The 17002-nt window shown below is 46.9% G+C and overlaps 5 protein-coding genes across 5 annotated transcripts; 3 read left to right on the forward strand and 2 right to left on the reverse strand.

Annotated features, from left to right (window-relative positions):
• Positions 1–9: 9 nt before the first annotated feature.
• TSTA_114570 (1,3-beta-glucan synthase catalytic subunit FksP) lies at positions 10–6339 on the forward strand (the record flags this gene model as incomplete). The annotated part of the gene is made up of 3 exons (XM_002481595.1): positions 10–140; positions 209–5533; positions 5589–6339. The coding sequence occupies 3 exons, from the start codon at positions 10–12 to the stop codon at positions 5914–5916; spliced, it is 5784 nt and encodes a 1927-aa protein (XP_002481640.1). The 3' UTR covers positions 5917–6339.
• Positions 6340–6459: 120 nt separating this feature from the next.
• On the forward strand, positions 6460–8601 carry TSTA_114580 (serine palmitoyl CoA transferase subunit LcbA). The gene is made up of 4 exons (XM_002481596.1): positions 6460–6884; positions 6952–7462; positions 7528–8019; positions 8078–8601. Exons 1-4 carry the CDS (start codon positions 6556–6558, stop codon positions 8258–8260), a joined length of 1515 nt encoding a protein of 504 aa, XP_002481641.1. The 5' UTR covers positions 6460–6555; the 3' UTR covers positions 8261–8601.
• An 809-nt stretch (positions 8602–9410) lies between these two features.
• Positions 9411–10772, forward strand: TSTA_114590 (cell wall glucanase (Scw4), putative; the record flags this gene model as incomplete). Its single annotated transcript, XM_002481597.1, has 3 exons — positions 9411–9477; positions 9507–9694; positions 9768–10772. The coding sequence occupies 3 exons, from the start codon at positions 9411–9413 to the stop codon at positions 10770–10772; spliced, it is 1260 nt and encodes a 419-aa protein (XP_002481642.1).
• Positions 10773–10824: 52 nt separating this feature from the next.
• TSTA_114600 (uncharacterized protein) lies at positions 10825–13283 on the reverse strand (the record flags this gene model as incomplete). The annotated part of the gene is made up of 7 exons (XM_002481598.1): positions 10825–12091; positions 12142–12298; positions 12360–12460; positions 12528–12756; positions 12842–12960; positions 13068–13160; positions 13229–13283. The coding sequence occupies 7 exons, from the start codon at positions 13281–13283 to the stop codon at positions 10947–10949; spliced, it is 1899 nt and encodes a 632-aa protein (XP_002481643.1). The 3' UTR covers positions 10825–10946.
• A 399-nt stretch (positions 13284–13682) lies between these two features.
• Positions 13683–16773, reverse strand: TSTA_114610 (class I alpha-mannosidase 1A; the record flags this gene model as incomplete). Its single annotated transcript, XM_002481599.1, has 3 exons — positions 13683–13948; positions 14009–15661; positions 15716–16773. The coding sequence occupies 3 exons, from the start codon at positions 16771–16773 to the stop codon at positions 13909–13911; spliced, it is 2751 nt and encodes a 916-aa protein (XP_002481644.1). The 3' UTR covers positions 13683–13908.
• Positions 16774–17002: the final 229 nt, after the last annotated feature.

Consider the following 17002-nt stretch of genomic DNA (forward strand, 5'->3'; position numbering starts at 1 on the left):
ATAGCCATCATGTCTGGCCATTACGACGATGGTTACGGCCATCAAGGCCATGGTGGTGATGCCTATTACCATGACGATCAGCATGGGTACTACGATCAAAACGAGTACTCGAATTACGGAGACGGCTACTACGACCAGAGGTGAGTTTACTCAGAGAATACAACGAATGGATCCGGCAGACTCGTGAACTAATACTTTTGAATTCCAGTGGCTACTACGGCGAGCACAACGGTGAAGGTCACGGCGAGCACAACGCTGAAGGTCACAGCGAGCACAATGCAGGAGGCGGCGGCTATTATGAAGGTGGTCAAGACAACTACTACAATGATCAGTACTACGATCAAGGCCATGGTGGACATCCTGACTACGCACAGAACGGCCGCGGTCGTCGACGTGGCGATTCTGAAGAGGACTCGGAAAGTTTTAGTGATTTCACCATGAGATCCGAGACAGCGCGTGCCGCCGACATGGACTACTACGGTCGCGGCGATGAACGCTACAATAGCTACAACGAAAGCCAGATGGGTGGTCAAGGATATGGAAACTACCGCCCACCGTCTTCTCAGATCTCCTACGGTGGAAACCGCTCATCGGGCGCCTCAACCCCGGTTTATGGCATGGACTATACCAACGCTCTCCCCGCCGGTCAGCGTTCTCGCGAGCCGTACCCAGCTTGGACTTCGGATGCTCAGATCCCCCTTTCCAAGGAGGAGATTGAGGACATCTTCATTGACCTCGTCAACAAGTTTGGTTTCCAACGCGACAGCATGCGGAACATGTACGACCATTTCATGACTCTTCTCGATTCTCGTGCGTCTCGCATGACCCCCAATCAGGCACTTCTCTCGTTACATGCAGACTATATTGGTGGTGACAATGCCAACTACCGCCGTTGGTACTTCGCAGCTCATCTCGACCTTGATGATGCCGTGGGATTCGCCAATATGCAGCTTGGAAAAGCCAATCGTAGAACCCGAAAGGCCCGTAAAGCGGCCAAGAAGGCTGCTGAGCAGAATCCCGAGAATGAACAAGCAACGCTTGATGCGTTGGAGGGCGACAATAGCTTGGAAGCTGCCGAGTTCCGCTGGAAGACACGTATGAACCGCATGTCTCAACATGAACGTTGCCGACAGATCGCCCTCTATCTGCTTTGCTGGGGTGAGGCCAATCAAGTACGATTCACGCCCGAGTGTCTCTGCTTCATCTTCAAGTGTGCTGATGACTACTTGAACTCCCCCGCATGCCAAAATCGTGTCGAGCCCGTTGAAGAAGGAACATATCTCAACAATGCCATCACTCCTCTGTATAGCTATCTGCGTGATCAGGGTTATGAGATTTACGATGGTAAATATGTTCGTCGTGAGCGTGATCATAGCCAGATTATTGGCTACGACGATGTCAACCAGCTCTTCTGGTACCCTGAAGGTATCGAGCGCATCATCCTGGAAGACAAGACGCGGCTTGTGGATATTCCGCCCGCAGAGCGATGGGAAAAGCTGAAGGACGTCAACTGGAAGAAAGTATTTTTCAAGACTTATCGTGAGACCCGTTCCTGGTTCCACATGATTACTAACTTCAATCGAATCTGGGTTATTCACTTGGGTGCTTTCTGGTTTTTCACTGCCTTCAATGCCAAGTCGCTGTACACCAAAAATTATCAGCAACAACTCAACAATCAGCCTCCTGGCTCTTATTCGTGGTCAGCAGTTGCCCTGGGTGGCACACTCTCTTCTCTCATCAACATTGTTGCAACCATTTGCGAGTGGGCTTACGTTCCACGTAAATGGGCCGGTGCCCAGCACTTGACCAAGCGTCTTATGTTTCTGCTCGCAGTCTTCGCCGTTAACATTGGACCTGCTATCTATGTCTTTGGTGTATCGAAAGATGGCACAGACACTATTGCATTGGCCCTCGGTATCGTACAGTTCTTCATCGCTTTGGCAACGTTCTTCTTCTTTGCGGTCATGCCACTTGGTGGTTTGTTTGGCAGCTACATGAAAAACAATACACGCCAGTACGTTGCCAGTCAGACCTTCACAGCCAGCTTTCCTCAACTCAGTGGTAATGGTATGTGGATGTCTTATGGCATGTGGGTTTGCGTGTTCGCCGCCAAATTGGTCGAATCATACTTCTTCCTCACACTCTCCTTCAAGGACCCCATCCGTATCCTTCGCCCGATGAAGATCGAGCACTGTTTGGGTGATAAGATCATCAAAGAATATCTGTGCCATGCTCAACCTCAAATCCTTCTTGGTTTGATGTTCTTCACGGACTTGACTCTTTTCTTCCTGGATAGCTATTTGTGGTACATCATCTTGAATACAATCTTCTCAGTGGCGCGATCGTTCCATCTGGGTGTGTCTATCTGGAGTCCTTGGCGAAACATCTTCTCTCGGTTGCCCAAGCGTATCTACTCCAAGGTTCTCGCTACCACGGATATGGAAATCAAGTATAAGCCGAAGGTCCTGATCTCTCAGGTCTGGAACGCCATTGTCATTTCCATGTACCGTGAACATCTCCTCGCCATTGACCATGTTCAGAAGCTTCTCTATCATCAAGTTCCTTCGGAGCAGGAAGGCAAGCGGACTTTGAGAGCGCCCACATTCTTCGTCTCTCAGGAGGATCATTCATTCAAAACCGAATTTTTCCCCTCTCAGAGTGAAGCGGAGCGTCGCATTTCGTTCTTTGCCCAGTCGCTTTCAACCCCCATTCCTGAACCACTTCCCGTCGACAACATGCCAACTTTCACCGTTTTGATTCCTCATTACAGCGAAAAGATTCTCCTTTCCCTGCGAGAGATCATTAGGGAAGACGAACCTTACTCTCGTGTCACTCTTCTGGAATACTTGAAGCAGCTCCACCCACATGAGTGGGACTGTTTTGTGAAGGACACCAAGATTCTTGCAGATGAAACCTCTCAATTCAATGGCGAGTATGAGAAATCCGAGAAGGATGCAGCACGAAACAAGATCGACGACCTCCCTTTCTACTGCATTGGTTTCAAGTCTGCTGCTCCCGAATACACTCTGCGCACTCGTATCTGGGCATCTCTTCGTACTCAAACCCTCTACCGTACAATCTCCGGTTTCATGAACTACAGTCGTGCCATCAAGCTCCTTTATCGGGTTGAGAACCCCGAAGTTGTCCAAATGTTTGGCGGCAACTCGGATAAATTGGAACGTGAATTGGAGAGAATGGCGCGCCGGAAGTTCAAGATCTGTGTCTCTATGCAACGTTACGCCAAGTTCAACAAGGAAGAGCGTGAAAACACCGAATTCCTTCTCCGTGCTTACCCCGACCTCCAGATCGCTTACCTTGATGAAGAACCACCGGCTAACGAGGGTGAGGAGCCAAGACTCTACTCTGCTCTTATTGATGGACACTCGGAGATTTTAGAGAACGGTCTTCGGAAGCCCAAGTTCCGCATTCAGCTCTCTGGCAACCCCATTCTAGGAGACGGGAAGTCCGACAACCAGAACCACTCCATCATCTTCTATCGTGGTGAATACATTCAGTTGATTGATGCCAACCAGGACAACTACCTCGAGGAATGTTTGAAAATCCGCAGCGTTCTTGCCGAGTTTGAGGAATTGACTACGGACAATGTCTCTCCGTATACGCCAGGTGTACCTACTCCTAAGACTGATCCTGTTGCTATTCTTGGTGCTCGTGAATACATTTTCTCCGAGAACATTGGTATCCTTGGTGATGTCGCTGCCGGAAAGGAACAGACGTTCGGTACTCTATTCGCTCGTACTCTTGCCGAAATTGGTGGTAAACTTCACTACGGTCATCCTGATTTCCTCAACGGTATTTTCATGACCACTCGCGGTGGTGTCTCTAAGGCTCAGAAAGGTCTCCATTTGAACGAGGATATCTACGCTGGTATGAATGCTGTCCTCCGTGGTGGAAGAATCAAGCACTGTGAATACTTCCAATGTGGCAAAGGTCGTGATCAAGGTTTTGGATCCATTCTCAACTTTACGACTAAGATTGGTACTGGTATGGGTGAGCAGATGCTGTCTCGTGAATACTACTACCTCGGCACCCAACTTCCATTGGATCGTTTCTTGTCCTTTTACTATGCTCACCCTGGTTTCCACGTCAACAACATGTTCATTATGTTGTCTGTGAACATGTTCATGATTACCATGGTTAATCTTGGTGCCCTTCGTCACGAAACCATCCTTTGCCGATTCAATTCCAACCTTCCAATCACCGATCCTCTCATGCCTACTGGTTGCGCTAACCTTGTACCTATCACTAACTGGGTCAACCGTTGTATTGTGTCTATCTTCATTGTGTTCTTCATTTCCTTCGTGCCATTGGTGGTTCAAGAATTGACTGAGCGAGGTGTTTGGCGTGCAGCAACTCGTCTTGCCAAACAGTTTGGTTCTCTTTCGTTCATGTTCGAGGTGTTCGTTTGTCAAATCTATGCAAATGCCATTCAGCAAGATCTCTCCTATGGAGGTGCCAGATACATCGGTACCGGTCGTGGTTTTGCAACTGCCCGTATCCCCTTCGGTGTTCTCTACTCTCGTTTCGCTGGACCCTCGATCTACCTCGGCGCCAGATGTTTGCTCATGTTGCTCTTCGCCACGACAACCATGTGGACTGCTGCTTTGATCTGGTTCTGGGTTTCCTTGACGGCTCTTTGTATCTCACCGTTTTTGTTCAATCCTCACCAGTTCTCATGGAATGATTTCTTCATTGACTATCGTGACTATCTTCGTTGGCTGTCGCGTGGCAATTCCAGATCCCACAACTCTTCATGGATTGCCTTCTGCCGCCTTTCTCGTACCAGGATCACTGGATATAAACGCAAGGTCCTCGGTGTGCCATCGGAGAAGCTGTCAGGCGATGTCCCTCGCGCGCGTATTACCAACATCTTCTTTTCCGAAATCCTAGGCCCTTTGGTCTTGGTCGCAGTCACAATAATTCCTTATCTCTACATAAACGCTCGTACTGGTGTCACGGACAGCGGCGCAACGCCCACCAACGCGCTTATCCGTATCGCTATAGTCGCCTTTGCTCCTATCGGTGTCAATGCTGGCGTTGCTGGCGCCATGTTCGGTATGGCCTGCTGTATGGGTCCTGTTTTCAGCATGTGTTGCAAGAAGTTCGGTTCTGTGCTTGCAGCTATCGCTCACGGTGTCGCTGTCATTATGCTCCTCGCTATATTCGAAGTCATGTTCTTCTTGGAAGGCTGGAGTTTCCCTCGTTGCGTCTTGGGCATGATTTCCATGGCAGCCATCCAGCGATTCGTCTATAAACTGATCATTGCTCTCACATTGACCAGAGAATTCAAACATGACCAATCCAACATTGCTTGGTGGACCGGAAAGTGGTACAACATGGGATGGCACTCTCTCTCCCAGCCCGGCCGTGAATTCCTCTGTAAGATCACCGAGCTTGGTTACTTTGCCGGCGACTTCGTCTTGGGTCATCTTCTCCTTTTCGCCATGCTTCCCGCTCTCTGCGTGCCATACATTGACAAATTCCATTCGGTCATTCTCTTCTGGCTTCGTCCTAGGTATGTCTATTTCCTCTACTTTATGCTCGATTCATCATGCTAACAAATTATCTAGCCGACAAATTCGCCCTCCTATCTACTCTTTGAAGCAGTCTAAGCTCCGTCGGCGTCGTGTGATCCGCTACGCCATCCTTTACTTCACCATGCTTATTCTGTTTATTGTCCTCGTTGTCGCGCCTTTGGTCGTTCGCCGCATGAACATTAAGCTTCCCTCAATCCCACAGGACCTTATGCAGCCATTGGATGCTGGAGACGCCCATAACGACACCCATACATACTATACCGGATCTGGTCTACCGGCCGGTTTTATCGCGCATTCTGGTACTGACAGCGGCAGCAAGAGCACCAGCACTGCCGGCGCGAAGATGATGTTCATGTTCTAGACTGCATACTGATTTTGATTATCTATTTTTACTTTTATCTTCACATCTCGGATGCTGTACAAATGCCTGAAGATCCAGGAAAATGGCTCAGTTCGGGCATTCTTTCTTACGACTGCATCGCCCGCACTCATTTCACTCATCACCTCTTTTATTGCTAGTAATGAGTAATTACATCTCCTGTGCTTTTACTGTATACGTTTATGGAGTTGATTGGCTGTTGTTTCGTCGAACCTATATGTCTCTTAAAACCTGCCACTTTCGTTTCTCATGCGATTATGCTTTTTTTATACTTCTACAAACGCACTATCTGACGATAGCCTTTTTGTATCATCAAATGCAATTCTCTGGTTTTGTTCCATATTTCTTCATCAACATATGCGTTGTCTTCTGTATGGAGCATAAATTATACTGCCCCTTAGGTTTTTAAAAATTAACAAGTCAGTAGGTCACGTGATCCGCCCTCTATTAATGGCTGCCTAAGATTAATGCTTCCGGGTGGATGCCCGTCCGGTCAGAGGCGGCAAGACCATCTCTCCTTTCTCTGACAACTCTATCCCATAACTTTACAATCCAAAGTCGTCAGCAGTGTTTGCCCTTTCAAATATCTTCAATTGCGCCTGAGAGAAGGCAATGTGACAGATGGATATCCAGGAAATCCAACGAGTCCTGACGGACTTTCTCCAAGAACTGTCCACTCTGTTTCACCGTGTCCCCGGTTCTGCGATTTTCCTCCGTTATGTCAAATCCAGTTATCAGAACGACCCAATTCGCTCAGCTGTCGAGCTGTTCTTGTTTCTTTTCGCGGTTCGCTATCTTCTTGCGCCGAAATACTCGACAAAACCTGGTATTGTGAAACTCTCGGAAGAAGAAATTGATGATTTGGTGGATGAATGGACTCCAGAACCTCTGGTGAGCAGCCCGACGGCTTTGGAAGAGCTTGAGGTTGAGAAAAGAGCAATCATTGTAGGGTATGTTGCTGTCTTTCTAAGAAGCGCGGTTGGATTATATGCTGAAGTATGTTTTCGTCGTGATTAGCCCGACCGGCCCCAAAGTCAAATTGTCGAATGGACGAACTGTGGTGAATTTGGCATCTTATAATTTCTATAACTTCACTTCAAACGAAACCCTCAAGGAGAAAGCCGTTCAAACGCTGCGGACTTACGGTGTCGGACCTTGCGGCCCCCCAGGTTTCTACGGTACTCAAGATGTGCACATCAAAACCGAAGCGGATGTTGCTGCCTTCCTCGGCACAGCGGCGTGTATTATATATGCGCAGGCCTTTTCCACAATTTCAAGCGTTATTCCCGCATTTTCTAAGAGAGGAGATATCATTGTCGCTGATAAGGGTGTAAGCTATGCCATTCGCAAAGGTATTCAGATATCTCGAAGCACTGTGCGTTGGTACGAGCATAATGATATGGAGGATCTTGAGCGCGTGCTTGAGAAGGTTACTCGGGAGCAAGCGCGCAAGCCGTTGACTCGACGATTTATCATCACTGAAGGCTTGTTCGAGTCTATTGGTGATATGGTTGATCTGCCTAAAGTTGTAAGTCTGGCGCTTCGTTCAAATTTGCCTTCCAATTGAAGATCGCTCATGTTTTGTCTTGCTAGGTTGAACTCAAATTCAAATACAAATTCCGCCTTATTTTGGACGAAACCTGGTCTTTCGGAGTTTTGGGTCGCAATGGTCGCGGTATCACAGAGTACCAGAATGTTGATGCCACTGAAATTGATATGATAGTCGGTTCTCTTGCTGGTCCTGTAATTGCGGGAGGCGGTTTCTGCGCAGGTTCCGAAGAGATTGTTCACCACCAGCGTATTTCCGCATCTGCATACACATTCTCTGCTGCTCTTCCTGCTCTGTTGTCGACTACCGCTAGTGAAACCATCAACTTGATGCAGACCAGCCCCGACCTCTTTGTTCAGCTTCGATCCAACATTAAGACTATGTGGTCACAGCTTGATCCGCGGAGTGACTGGATGTACTGTACAAGTGCTCCAGAAAATCCAATCATGATAATGGCAATCAAACCGGAGATTGTATCCTCGAGGAAATTGTCTTTTGAAGACCAGCAGTTTTTGCTGCAAGATATAGTTGATGAGGTATGCAATTTCCATTGGTTCCACGAATTCTGTCACGTACTGACCTGCATGTCAACAGGCTTTGGCAAACGGTGTGCTTATCACCCGCTTAAAAACCTTGCCTGATAGTGTGACGCCAAGTCAGCAAGTCCTCCCATCTCTTAAGATCTGCCTGACGACCGGCTTGACGAAGCGCGAAGTTGAAAAAGCAGGCACGATTATCCGACATGCGATCACGAAAGTACTAGGCAAAAAACGATAAGATTTATAATATCTTCTGCCTTGCTATAACTACGACTTCTCCTGCGTTGTATTCTTATAATATAATTTATATCCATGGCAACTGGACAGTTTCTTGCTCCTAATTGACGACTCTGTTATGTCTTCAGTCTCGTTTGGTTGTATTATCGAACGGACTTCCGAGTCCCTCAAAAGCCTGAATCGTCGTTTTCTTTCTCTTTGAACGAATCATGTTAACATTAATAGAGTACATATATTTTTAATTTGGTGATGCTTGAAAATGACAGGAACGAATTCTTGCAGGCAAACTCTTCTTCTAACCATATTGTCAATCCAATATAATAATGCATGAGTCGACCTCGGAAGAACGCATGGCTCTTCTGGATATGTTCCTTAACTAACTTTCCACTGAATAAATCCGGAATGAGTAGGTAACATTCCAAAGCACAGTAGACGAGGGTAAGATGGCGGAGTGGTCTGAGGTGTTTGTCCCGAATCTGACCAGGACCCTACTAGGAATAAGTGTTAGGGCGCTAGAGCGGCTCTTCGGATGCGTGTGGTTCGATGTCGCACAGAGTTTACTTATATCTTTCTTGCCAGGGCACTGTCGGTAGAGAATATAAAGGACCTTTTGAATGACTTTTAATTTGTAGCAGTGTGGCTCCTGGGATTGCACGCTTATATGCCACAGCCACGTACTTTGGAAATCCTGATTGGTCATGCAAAAGCCCATAGGAGTATACATACCTACCTGGGGTAGTCGCATTCCTAGACGTCGCTTATCGAATATGAGATTGAAGCCCAAGTATTTTTTGCAAATTTTCCTTCCTAGTGGATTGAACTTGGCATAGACTAGCCCTAGATCTCTTTGTGGAGGAATTCAGCATGTTGTTTACATGTTTCCTTTTTTGGACAAAAATGAAGACTATTGAAATTTGGAGATCTTGGATCAACTTGAGAGATCTTTTTTCCTATCATGTCATCATTCTCCTTCCTCATATTAGCATTTGGATATCCTTCTTGCTCTTGTCAGTGTAGAATTGTATATACTCCCCGAGCCCTAAAGCAGATGATAAGATAGTCTCCTCGATCATCACACCGAACTGATTCCAATTTATTTTCTCTTTGTATCGACAGAAGCTTCTCATACTTTTAGCTTATTCAAGTGAGAGATGAAGTACTGTATCCTGGGCATTGCTGCCCTGGCCTTGCTTCATTCTACGGACGGCCATGTACATAGTAAGTAAAGCCCCTGATAATCAGATTAGAAGAAGCACTAAAGAGACGTCAAGACCATCATCAACTATCGAAGCGAGTCTTATGGCAAGGACGAGCCGCACAACCGTGCCCGAAAGAAACCCTAACAAATACTGTTGTTGTCCAACTCGACCAAGCAGGACACACGGTAGATGTCCAAGTGCACTCCGCGAGACCATCGTCGACGGTGACTGTATCGGTGAGTATTTGACCAAAGCATGTCCTGCTTTCATTCATTGCGTTGGATTAATATTGACGTTGCCCCAACTTAGGATCACCATGCACCACCTTCTATCTCGTCAACAACGGCGATAGTACCCTCCTCTGCTTCCCGCACAATACTTCAATCAAACCGGCACATACTCCCTCGACCTTCAGCATTGAGTCATCTTCCTGACCTCCTGGATTCAAACTTCATCTTGGATGCCCCGAATGCTTTCCTGGGCCGCAGCAACTACGGAATTTCATACTCCCCCTACAAGGCCGACGGCACATGCAAGGACCAAGCAGAAGTCAGTAACGATATCCGTCAACTTCGACAATTCGCATACGTGCGGTTTTACGGAATAGATTGCAATCAAGCCCTGACAGTGACCAACGCCGCAAGGGAAAACGACATGATGGTCTTTGCGGGGTTATACGACATTGACGACATTGAAACCGATCTACAAAAGATCATTGATGCGGCGGGTGGTGACTGGTCAACCTTCCATACCGTCTCTATTGGGAATGAACTGGTCAACAGAGGCTCAAAATCCCCCGTGGAGGTTGTCGGAACCGTGAACTCTGCGCGCACTATACTTCGTCGAGCAGGGTATCAGGGGCCGGTGGTAACGGTTGATACCTTCACTCAGATGATTGCACACCCGGAACTGTGTGATGAATCTGATTATTGTGCTGCGAATTGTCATGCCTTCTTCGACTCTGCTCAGACACCTGAAAATGCTGGTCCGTACGTCCTTGAGCAGGCCCGCCATGTCGTTGAGGCCACGAAGGGAGGTAATAAGAAAGTGATAATTACGGAAACAGGTTGGCCATCTGCAGGAGAACCGAATGGTAAAGCCGTGCCCTCAAGACACAATCAGATGATTGCATTCCAGAGTTTGAGACATAGTTTCCCTGACGGCGGGATCGTGTTCTTCAGTGCTTTTGATGATAAATGGAAAGAGGATAATGCTTGGACGTTTGGGACGGAGACACATTGGGGTCTTTATGGGTTGGCTAAGACCGCTGGCGGATTTCCGAGTTTGATTGGTCCCTTGGAGGATGAGGTGTAAATATTTGATCTAGATAGTTATTATTAGCATTACGAAATAGTTCATAGATTTTGGACATTAAGCAATATATTGTAGTCTGTGTTTGTCTGATTCAGCACTGCTGCTAAAGTGTTGGTCATCCTATGGACTAAGTAGTTACATTGTAGCCACAAGTGATGAATGTGTTTCTGGTATTCAAGCTTCAAGACTCGTTTTCTCCATTGTCTGTTCGATGGCTACGGAGGAGTCGTGTACAGGATGGGAATCATCCGAGTCTGTTGGAGGAGCAAAGCTTCCGACAGAGGCAGGAGATGCAGACCGCTCATCATCAGCTCCAGACAACTCATGCGATAACTTTGCACCATGTTGCCAACGACGTGTCTTTGGTGGCGGGGGCTTGTGGTTCGATTTGATAGGTAAGGGAGGATAGGTGTTTTGATGGATGTGATGATAAGTGTGATGGTCAGATGTAGTCGCATTTGGTGATGCATGATGAGTTGATCTCCGCGGTGGAGGCACAGCCGGCGCTGGTCTCGACGTTGATCTTGATGTGGATGGAGGTTTCGGAAGAGGTAGTGTCCCTGATGGTGACTCGTGGCTGACCGTCAAGGTCGGGGCGTGATGTTCGCGTAAAACTGCAGATCTTCCGCGATTATCATCATGTTCCTCTGTGACATGATGGCCGCTGCGCCTTGACTTGGGAGGTGGTGGTTTGGATTTGACTTTGGCATCTGAGCCTGTCTTGGTAGTTATATCAGGTGCTATCACGGAAAAGGAAGTATTGGGTGATGGCGGTGCGAGTTCGGTAGGCGATGTAGTTGAATCAGAGCTTTGTGAGACCGGTGACTCGGCCAGGTCTGCGCCTTTCTCATGTGATACATCTGGGATAGGGACGCCTGTCACCTCTGCTTGCCCATCCTCTTCGGGTATGTCTGGTGTGTCACATAGTTCTGGCTCTGGATCGTGTAACCATTCCACTTGACTACACCGAGAGACAAGTCTTTTCGTTGTATCATCAGCTTCACCAAAATGCATAATCTTTTCATAGTCGTGCTCGTTTCCTTCAATTCTGCTGTGGACCAATATGCTCAGGGTCTTTCTTATTTCGTCGCGCTTATAATGAGGTGGGTCCTTGAGCTGCGTATGTGCTAAAAGGGGGTAAAGAACTCGTAGATATGTGTGTCGCAAAGCGACAGCTTCTGCCGGCAGATCCAGTAGATTTCGTATCAATATGTCAACGAGTACTCGCAGGTCATTTGTGTAAAAGTACTCATAGGTAGATGGAGTTGTGAAAATGAGGTAGAGTAATTTAAGTGTGAGCAATTGCAAAGATGTTTCGCCTAGAAAGGTTAGAATGATGCTGTCTTATGGCCAGAAGATCAAGATTTACCTTCTCGATTGAGTAGTAAGATGATGTTTTCACCAAATGTTTTGAAATTGTTTCCATCTACGGAAAGTATCTTCATCACTTTGTTTGTGAGTGGATTAGAGGGTGTCCCAGAGGCAGGATCGTGCGCAAGGACCATGAACTGCTCGTTCAATACCAGCTGCGTACAGAGTAAGCTTGAATGCCAATAAGCTGTATCAAGAGGAAGGACAAATGCGTACCAGAACGCGAATCACAGGATAGTGGTAAGGGTCATGGGCATCGTCAGATAAACCTTCAATGAGATCGAAGAGATACCTAATGAAGCTGTCCTCTACCAGTACTACACAGAATGTTAGTATTATGATTCCAAATCAAGTATACATCCCAAATGTCATTGATCCACGCACCCAAATCCTCTATCTTGATGCGTTGTATTCTGGACATCTCATAAAGAAGATCCATCAACATACGGTGAAGATCAGCACCGTCACCATCTTGAAGTTTGATGGAATGAACTAGTTTCAATAGCCTTGGAAAAGTGCCGACTTCGTTCATGAGCAGAAAGGTGCTATCATTCTGCCGCCCGTCAAAGAGTAGGAATGACACGATGAACTGTAGAATATCCGGCTCATCCTCCTATTTTCCGCAATCGCAAGGACCTTCATTAGCGCGACTTCACAAGCGTAGTATTGTGCCACTGTATAAGATGTTGCAAACGTACTTCTAATAAGCTGTATATTATCTGTCTTCGAATGTAATCGGCGTGTTGGGCGAAGAGGCTTGACGAAAAGAGTTTGTATGAGCAGCGAGAAATGTCATATTCGTTGACGAGGTATTCATCTAACCGCGGAAATTATTAGTCATTTGTTTCATTTCCATACGAGAAAAGAAAGCTTGTTGTCATTTCATTGAAATGGTAGATTGAACGTGTGATTGACATTCATTACCTTTAAACTGGGCGCTGAACCCCAGGTAGGCGCGAAGGGCATTGTCTATACGGGCATGCGAGTCACATTTCTCGGATAATATCTTCTCTAATTCTATCGAGGCGCATTAGCAAACTAAAGCAGTTGATAGGCAGGGTAAAGGGAAGACTCATGCAACTCACCAACCCAGAATTGTTGTTCATTCTCCAAGCTGTAGGAAACGTCTTCCAGCTCCATTTCCTGCATAAACACAAGTGCTTTCCACTTGAATGAACAGTCATCCCGTCGTGTGCCTATCAACGCAATTTGAGAATATCTGTAAGTAGCAGCACGAGTGACTTAGATTGAGGGGGAAGTTGAGTGTCTTACTCTGGAAGTACTTCATAGAATGCGGGTTTCACCGCCCGCCCTTATCAGAGTGATGCGTCATGTGAGAGAATAGGGCAGTATACACCAATAACAAGGAAAAACTTGGAACGTTAAGGCGATATTGCTTTCAGTGCTTTGGCGTAATATTTGGACAAATATGCACAGCTGCATGCCTCGTCGAAAGTCTCGACTTTTGTTTCGAGATTTTGAAAGAAAAGGACTATCCTCAGTAGGCACTTAGGTAAGATTTGAAATGATTACAGTAATGGGAATGATTTGAACTTTTTATTAGATTCATTGGTATGCTTAACAACTTTGACAGTTTCCATGCTCCTCAGGGTATATATATGTAGGCTGATTCAAAAGGCTTTGAGTGTACAATACACAAAAGCCAAGAAGTACGAAAGTCAGATAGAGACTCATCACAATTCGTATACGGTCTTGAGAAGCCAAAACAAAAAAGGAATAAAATATTGTTAGTAAAAGTTGCCGATTATGACACTGGTCGTTTGAAAGGATGCGCCTCGGTATTACTATTTGTATGCACGTTAGCCAACTGTACACAGACTCGGATGAAAGTAAAGAGCACTTACAGCACATATTCATCAAGACTAACGACGCTGGGATCGCTAAATAGGAGATAGAAATATTTCAAAGTCTCCGCTAACCAAAAAGACTCCATTTCGTCAAGGAGCTCAGGTGCTGTGCTGGTAACGTCGGAAATCGCAGAGTCTGCGAGTTCCGTTCGGCAATATCGTGCAATGGACTGAAACATTTTCCACCCTTTCTCTCTCCAACCCTCATCTCCTGTAAGTCTGTACATGATAAAGACAGATTCAATGGCTTCCGGACGAAGAATATACTTTCGAGATTGAATTTTCGTATAGCCCAGAGGGATATGATCAATCTCAAGTTTGTTAGCAACGTACTCTTTATGCGATAAAACTGTAGGTTTAGCAGGGACTCCATTATTTTGGACCTTGGTATCAAGGCGTGACTTCGCATTTTCCTGGCTTTCCACAGTCGTCTTCGTAGCAGAGAGGTGTGCATGTTCGTCGTAGTCATCAACGCCAGAATTGTTAGCTTCCCGCTTGGCAATACCGTTATAGGATTTTTCACCAGTGGTATCGCTCTTTTCTGATTCCGAGATCCGTACAGGAGCAACAATGTTTGGCTTTTTCTCGAGAGATACTTCTTGAGCTTGCTTTGCGTTTTGCAGCTCGCGCTCATACCAGGCCTCCGCTTGTTGGATGCGAGATTTCTCATTGGGGTCCATTACATCCAAGTACCTCGTCTCATTCCAGGTACATGCAAAAGGATCATCGCACGCAAGAAGTTCAAAGCCTTCCGGCATGATGCCCGTGTTGGTTGACCCGTAAGCCCATACACAGCCCTCAGTCAATTTGGCTGCAATATCCATATCGCCATCTATTCCGAACAATTTTGCTCCCACAGCAAACATGCCTCCAGCAAAGCAGGTGAGGTGCGTACCCTCGTAAGTATACCGAATGTTTAATTCTTCCTCATCCTCATGTCTAGGGTCGGAAACTTGCACGGTGGCCACCAACCGGATATCTTCCTGATTCGGGAGCATAGGCCGGAACAGAAGTTTCTCCCGCACTGGCTCCATTGAAACCTCATACATACTGCGATATTGGTCACTGAGACCGCCGAGAAGCATGTACTCCTTGGGTAGATACTCATAAGTCGAATCAGACTGTCCGCCCAAACCAAATCGATCCGATCTGGCACCGTGGGGTGATGCTAGGCCCTGCTTTTCACAGTCCTTATTCGGGAAAGATGTCAATTGGACGGTGGATGTTGCCTTAGTTTCCGGTTCATAGTCCGCAGGTTCAGCATCAATTTCCAGCCCAATTTCACGTTTCTCCAGATCTTTCGGGATAACGAAATCCCTTTGAAGTGGCTTCGGTGTAGGCGTTGGCGTTGGTGTCCCCAAACCTCTATCTTCATTGACCTTCAGGTCCGAGTTTTGACCAAGAGTTGAGAGAGTTGGAAGCTGTGGAGTGCGCATTTTGCACCCTGACGCATCAATCGCTAAAGGCCACATACCAGGGAGCCTCGTGTTATTTTGCATGACCTCAAGTTCATTGGTGATGCGTGCAACCGCATCATAATATTTAGCCTCCTGGGTCAACTGAGCCAAGCGGGTGAATTCTACAGACAAAGATCCCAGCTCAGCTAAAACGACTCGAGTACTGGCGCGGTGAGGCTGCTCTACGTATTCACTATGCAATTGTTAGAGATCACGGATAGAAAATAGTCGAAAAAGAATAACTCACGGAGCCCACTTGTAGTAGGTAACTGGCATTCTGTTCGGGGTGTCAAAGGCGCCCATCAAAATGTCGGCCAGCTCTACTGCCTTGTCTAAAAGTACCGAATACTTTTGACCGGAAATGTCGTACGCGCCAATAAGGCCACCCAAGTAACGGATCACCGTTTCAAAGAGAGGAATGTCGCTTCGAATAGCGCTCGTTGTGAAGTCAATTTTCTTGACTTGTTCTACAGCGTCGGCAAATTCTTCCTTCATTTCCATTATCCATAACGTGTCTAATGCGTCGACGAGTGTGGCGCCCCAACCTGCAAATGGATCTCGAAAGCTACCGCTCACAGGTCGAACTTCATCATGTCCCATTGCATATTCCGAGTATCCGCTCCACGCATGCTCGAACTCTTCCTTGATGGCTGCCAGCCGTTGCTTGCGTAGAATGGTTTGCGCAGAGGTCTCATCCTTGGTCGCAACCTGAAGCGTTGGTAGCTTCTTAGGCTGACCGGTGGGCAGGGTGATGAGATCGGCTTCACGGATGGGAAAATGCTCCGGGAGCTTCTTCCAATGTTTGGTGGGTATCGGTTCGATGATATCGCTTAGTTGATCGTTGAGGTGATAATCTGGTTTCTTAGGGGTTCCTTCGTAAGACTTGTCACCAGAGGATTTGAAAGTGGGCTCCTTCACAGACGGCGTATCAATTGACTTCGAGTCATCGGTGCCGGGACGAGTTGGAGGTTTCTGAATAGTCTCTGGTTTCGATTTTTGGCTATCTAGTAATTCTTTCTGTTTCGCAGGGTCTTGGTTAGATGGTTTCTTGGTATCCAAGGGCTTCTCTTTCGGGGCGGTAGGGACGTCAATGCGATGTTTCGAATCAAACTTGATCTCGGTTGCAGCATCATGGTCGTGGGGGGAGGCCAGATCGTGAGCGACAGGCGCAGGAGCTACTTTCGTATTTGCGGCTGGCTCCCTCCATTCATTAGACCATTCTCGCGATCTTATAAAATGTAGGAAAGCAAGACCAAAAATGACGCTGAAAATGACAAAGGTGCGGTATCTGCGACTTCGAAGCATGGCGAGAAGCTACCTAGCAGATCGCGCGGGAGTTATGGCAGAGGGGTATATAAAATTTTCAAGATAAAAAGGAGAGGAAGAAGATCCCAGTCTTCAAACAACAAGGAAAAATGATGCGCCAGTCATGCGTGGTATGAACTCGACAGGGGAAGCTTTGGTGTCTCAGGTCGCTCGGCGATGCCGCAGCTGGTCCGTTGGCCCTCGATAATGAAGGAATGACTGAATGAAC

The sequence above is a fragment of the Talaromyces stipitatus genome, genomic scaffold (genome assembly GCF_000003125.1).
Source record: "Talaromyces stipitatus ATCC 10500 scf_1105507295555 genomic scaffold, whole genome shotgun sequence".
Classification (NCBI taxonomy): Eukaryota; Fungi; Ascomycota; class Eurotiomycetes; order Eurotiales; family Trichocomaceae; genus Talaromyces; species Talaromyces stipitatus.